The 5,881-nt window shown below is 48.2% G+C and overlaps 1 protein-coding gene across 1 annotated transcript; it reads left to right on the forward strand.

Moving 5' to 3' along the window:
• Window positions 1-459: 459 nt before the first annotated feature.
• Window positions 460-5,405, forward strand: CIAO2B (cytosolic iron-sulfur assembly component 2B). Its single transcript, XM_061594208.1, has 5 exons — window positions 460-685; window positions 1,859-1,938; window positions 3,117-3,242; window positions 4,269-4,314; window positions 5,162-5,405. The coding sequence occupies exons 1-5, from the start codon at window positions 535-537 to the stop codon at window positions 5,257-5,259; spliced, it is 501 nt and encodes a 166-aa protein (XP_061450192.1). The 5' UTR covers window positions 460-534; the 3' UTR covers window positions 5,260-5,405.
• Window positions 5,406-5,881: the final 476 nt, after the last annotated feature.

The raw sequence follows: 5,881 nt of genomic DNA on the forward strand, positions 1-5,881 counted from the left end.
GTTTCCCCCTCACAGTTCTATTTCTCACCACCCTTAACAAACTACAAGTCCCATGATTCTGTGGTGGGATTCATGTGCTTCAAATGGGTGTTGAATGTGCTATAAATGAATGGTGTGGATCTGCCCTAGGTATGATGTGCATTCAAGAGTGAATTGCAAAGAACAATTTTAAAAGATATATTTTTTAACAGGGGGAGGGCTGTAGCTCATTGGTAGGCCATATGCTTTGCATGTAAGGTCCAAAATTCAATTTCTGGAAAAGACTATTGCCTAGAATCCTGGAGAGCCTATGCTAGTCCATGTCATCAGTACTGAGTTAGACGGTACCAAAAGGCTTGTGTGGATTTGTTGTTGTTGTTGTTGTTTCTTTCTGTCATCAGTAGGTGGCGGTAATAGCGCCTTTTAGGCCTTGCTTTGACATAAAACCCCATAGGAAGGAGTACGGCCTCCCTTCCGGCCTACTTCCGGTGCAGGGAAGCACTTGGTGGTGCACCCGTTTCGGCTTCCAACCCCGCTTCCGCCACTGCCTCCATCATGGTAGGCCCAGGTCCGTCCGCCTCACCCGCCGGCGCCGCGCTCGAAAACGCCAACCCGCTCATCTACCGGCGCCAGGGCGAGCGGCCTGTCACGGCGCGCGAGGAGGACGATGAGCTGCCCGACGCCATCGACGACCGTGAGATCTTCGATATCCTGAAGGAGGCCCAGAGCGCCCCTCTGCAGATGCACCTCGCCTCACAGTAGCCCTGGCAGAGAGGCGGAGAACCAACCCCTGGGCAGGCCCGTGCCCATCAGAGGCCGTGATGGGAGCGCAAGGAGCAGAGCCCCGGCCTGGCGCTGTTCGCTGCGCGCCTCACTGCCCCTTGCTCTGCCCGGCATCCCCGCTCTGCCAGGCAGCAGGAAGGCAATGACGACACCACAGCCGGAGCCCCGGCTAAGGCTAGGAGCGGGGGGTGGGTCTTCAGGTTTCTGCCCAAGGTGGGCAAGTCAGCCTGTTTACAGGTCGCGTGACTTCCACACTGGCGTTCGCCCCAAAAGCACGCCCCATTTTTTCATTAATTTGCAGTTTAAGAGAAAGTCACACAAATATATTTTGAAATCTATATTCTCTGAAAATGGGCATTTCTAAATGTATCTTAATCCTTTTCTACATCTAAGAACTAAGTTGGAATATTGAAGAAGCACAAAAGCAACTGGATACGTTTTTGCACGCTTACCAGGAGGTATAGATCAGGTCACTTGTTCTTAAAACTCGCACAGATTGAATTCCTAAAGCAGAATCTTTAGTTTCTGCTTTTCAGAGTAGGATTTCATGGCCTGCACGAGGCTGAACCCACACAACAGATAAATATTTGTAGAGTTTTAGGATTGGCAGCTCAAATCATTATTTAAAAAGTGCTGTACTTGAAAAGTGGTGGTCTCTTGGTGGCATTCAGTGGGTCCCAAGAGATGCTCATCCACAACTTCCTACCTGGGTATACTGAGATGAAGGAAGAGAGAGGTAGCTGATACAGGAGGAGGGTCGCTCTAAAGCATAGATGGAGAATCTGTGGGGGGCCCTAGATACTGGGTTACACAGTGTCCATCAGCACTGATCCTTGGCCATGCTGACTAGTGGTGAGAGGAGAGTCCCAGAGCATGTGGAGGCTCCCCATCGTTGATCTAAAAAGATGCTCGTGGTAGGTAATGAGCCTCTCTAAAGATGTATTGCTCAGCCTATTTCCAACATTGGGCAGGCTCCAGTTTGTCTTTCATAACTGGTTTCCTTGGCACATTTGCGAAACTCCTGTCTTAAATGAATAAACAAACCCCCACAGGGCCTGTTGCTTGGCCAGTGGAGTTTTTTTCCTTGACTTTCTACATCTCATTCGTTCCATCAATGACCCAGAACACCCCTTAACATTAGAAGAGCTGAATGTTGTGGAACAAGTTCGAGTCAAGGTGAGTGTGGTTGGCCTGGCCTGGCCTCTGCCTTCTGCAAGCTGGAGAGTTAATTCTTGGAGAGGAATGATGGCCTCCTAACAAAGACGGTCCTTGGGCCCGCCAAAGAGGCTGCAGCCATGTCAGGAAACTCATGTATTGTCTGGAAAATCTGGCACAAAGGGATCCTTTGGTAGAGGAGCAGCTTCAGGAAGGGTGGGTGGCGTCCCAGTTTTACCCACCCTGGTGCTTAAATCCCCCACTCCACTGCTGCCTCCTCATGAGGCTTTTTATATAGCTGTTGCTCCCATCATGCCCTACAGTGATGATCCCCCTCCCAGCTCTCTCCCCACCATCTGGCTAGCAGATGGAAAGCTGAGCTCAATGGCTCTTGGTTCAGCCTCAAATTGCCAGATCGTTGTGGTTTTTTTGGACTCCTGGGCATCTACAGACACAGAGGAGACCAATTCTAAGACTACAACTGCAGAGTTAGTCCGACATTGTCCTGGCCAAGCGCGTGGAGTCAGTCTCAGACTCAGACTCACTGGTGTATTTTTCTCCAGTACGTTTAATGAAAAACTTCCATTTAGAGCACTTAATGGATCAGCTCACAGGTCACACAAGATCCTGCGTCTCTATACAGCATGACTACTCCAAGCTAAGACTTTGTCACAGCAATTAGACACCCCCCTTACAATCCTTAAGGGCAGGCTCTTTCTGCTTGCATAAGGAATGTGTCTCAGAACAGGAACGTGCGCACATGTGAGCGCTTCTCAGGGGGAAAGGGGGTCCAGCTGAGCCTGTGGTCGTAGTTGTCTGCATGTCTGAGGCGATGGGGGTGGTGGCACCCCATCATGATCCTCTTCCTCTAGAGGTGTGTGCAGCTGCAGCGCCTTGAGAGGAGGAGAAGCGTGGAGGGGAGGAGAAGGGACGGCTCCTTCTGTTGTAACTAGAGTGGGGGAGGAACTGCCACTGTCTCAGCACTTCCTGGTTGCAACCCACCAGAACCCTCCCCCAGGGTCCAATTCTGTGTCTTCATCATTGTCTTCGTTGCTCCAGGACTGCTCCGTGGGGTTCATGACAGAGATAAATAAAGACACCCTTGCTCTTTTTTCCACTTGGTAAAGCATTTTGTCTGGCGTAAGTGATTGCTGTCTTCAGTAAATCTTGTGCTTGGGTTGGGATGGGTTTTTTCACAGGTAAATGATCCTGAGAGCACTGTTTCAGTGGAATTTACTCCCACAATTCCTCACTGCAGCATGGCAACCCTAATTGGCCTGTCAATCAAAGTGAAGCTGATCAGATCCCTCCCTGAAAGGTTTAAGGTGGGTGAATGCAAATGTCCAGAAGAAGCAAGCAAGATACTCTGTTTTTGTTCCTTAGAATGCTCTCGAAGGGCCTTTTGGGCTGCTGAGGTATTGCTCTTGGGTTATCAGCTACAAGCAGATTTATACCTCCTGTTCCACATGACCCTAAACACAACATGTACATTCTCCATTGCAATCCTGCAGTAGCAATTCCTAAAGCAAAGACAAAAGTGCAAGGCACATGACTGACCTGGAACTGCAGTCTTCAAGTGAGCCCTAGAGTGCTGCTTTGACTTGATGTTTCAAATGTTGCAAACTTGGGGGGGGGGGAAGAGTGATTCAAGGAAAGACCAATGCCAGAAGGCTTGATTGGCCTAGGAGAGGCCCCAGGCATCCAAAAGAGCTTGCTTGTACTTCCCTTGCCATGCTAGAGCACTGCTTGGCTCCAAGAGGCAGGAGCCCGCGCTGCACACATCCCATTCTTTCTTAATTGCTTCCACTGATTCCCAATGGCAGAAGCTCTTGCTTCTCTTGGAGCTTGACAGGCTGGGCATCAAAGAAACATTTGCTTTCCTCCTCCCCTTTGTTCCTGTAAAAGTACCTGAGGCCAGCATGAGGGTCTGCATTAGATATTGCCTCTACCAGTTGCAAGATCCAATGCAGCCAAGGGCACCTTTTGGAATCCAGTAGGCTGGAAATCAAGTGCTATTTACACATGGATTCTGGGGTTGAGTTTGTGATGTGTTCCAGATGTTAGTAACGTGCAGAGTCCTCTCCGTTAAAACTAGTGAAGTAGAAACTGCCAAAGTGATGAAACATCCTCACCAATAATACACAGAACGGAAGGCAGAGGACTGTTCTCTGGTCATTGTCATTTTGGGTTTTGTGTGTGCGACTGTGACTGAGCAACCAGAATCAGACTTTGGGAATCTGGAACTAAGAAAATTGTATTAGTGAGGAATAATTTTGTTACTTTTCCGCTTGGTCTGACTTGAGGTGGGGAAGGATATTTGGCCACACAGGTGATGTCTTTTTTTCTCCCAGGTAGATGTCCACATAACACCTGGAACACATGCATCAGAGCATGCAGGTAGGCTTTAATTCCCCGTGAAATACTTCTTGAAATAAATTACCTACATTTCCGTCTAGATTTGTATCTGAAAGCTGCCGTTTAAAAACAAGATCTGAAATGGGATACCTGAAAATAGCCTCTCCCCTCCCAGCTACTTGCTTCACTGTAGCTGTTGCATAATACCAGCAAAAGCATCGGATGTCTATTTTTGACAAGCCTCCTGAAAAGACAGTTAAAGAAGAAAAGGAGCTCTTGGGCAGCTAGTTGCAGAATAAGGCACAGCAGGTTTAAATTGCCAGAAAGCCGGGTCGGTTTCAAGCATGTCTTCCTTGGCCATCTGCCTGCCTGTTGCTCCTTTTATTTAGTGTGTCAGTGGTGATGCCAGTTTAGTTATCTGTGGTCATTTATTATACGTACCATCTATGTCCCACTTGTCCAAGGAGTTGAGGGCACAATATAGGCAGTTATCCCAGTTTATCCTCTGCACAACTCTTTATGAAGTATCGGCTGAGAAAAGCCACCCAATGAACTTCGTGTCCGAGGAACAAGTGAGCAAGGAAGTTCCTGTAAATGGGACATGTTGGTCCTTGGGGGGAAGGAGCGAGTGATGTACCACAAATGACTTTTAAGATTGCTACATGTGAACAAATGAGGCTTATGTTTTTGTTGGCCAGTTACTTTAGTGAGGTTACTTGTCATGACGTAAACGGGCCACAGTGGGAAATGTGTAGGTCCTGGAGGTTTTCAAGGAAAACCTGAAAGTGAAGAGTGTAAATTGGGGTGTGTGTGAGGTACACTCTTGAACCACGTGGCAGGGGGTGGTGCATGTCTTCACTAACTATCATGGGCTTCTTTTCCACCACAGTAAACAAGCAACTATCTGACAAAGAGCGAGTGGCAGCTGCCTTGGAAAACGCCCATTTACTGGAAGTGGTGAACCAGTGCTTGTCTGGGCGAGCCTGATGACGTGTGTCCAGGTGGGGGCACAGGTTGAAGTGTAACTCCCTTTCTGTTGAAGATGCTGTTAAAGGCTTGTACCTGTGCCTTACATAAAATAATTGTGATTGTTTTGCTTTTTAAATAAAGGCAATGCCCCTTTGACTTTGTAATGTTTATCTAAAGGCATTGGATGAGTAGCACATGTGAATCTAACAAATCATGAAAATTGAGCACTGAGGAGCATGTTTGTAGAGTGTCATCTGAGAGCGATACATTCAAATGCGCCTCTTGTAAAGGCAAGTATTTTTAAAAGGGTTGAATGTACCTGGTTTAGCCTCACTTTCCACTGACAAAACCCAAGTTTTCTCTTTGGATGGCAAAATAAATAAGGAGAAAAAGGGAAAGTGGCAACTGCAGATGTACAGGTGTATGTTCCACAGCCTAGCCCAAAAGGCTATAACCAGTAGCCCAGAGAAGCAGCGTCTGCACTGACATGCGGCCATGGCTGCTGTTTAGCGTGCAGGTAGAAGCAGCTGTGGGGGCATCCTGGGAGGGGAGGAACAATGCCAGGGGTAAGGATGTGGGCTGTGGTTTCCTGGCTGTTAGCTGCTGGGGGGGGGGGCTCCTAGAAACTGTTGAAGAGAAA

This window comes from Rhineura floridana, chromosome 13 (genome assembly GCF_030035675.1).
Source record: "Rhineura floridana isolate rRhiFlo1 chromosome 13, rRhiFlo1.hap2, whole genome shotgun sequence".
Classification (NCBI taxonomy): domain Eukaryota; kingdom Metazoa; phylum Chordata; class Lepidosauria; order Squamata; family Rhineuridae; genus Rhineura; species Rhineura floridana.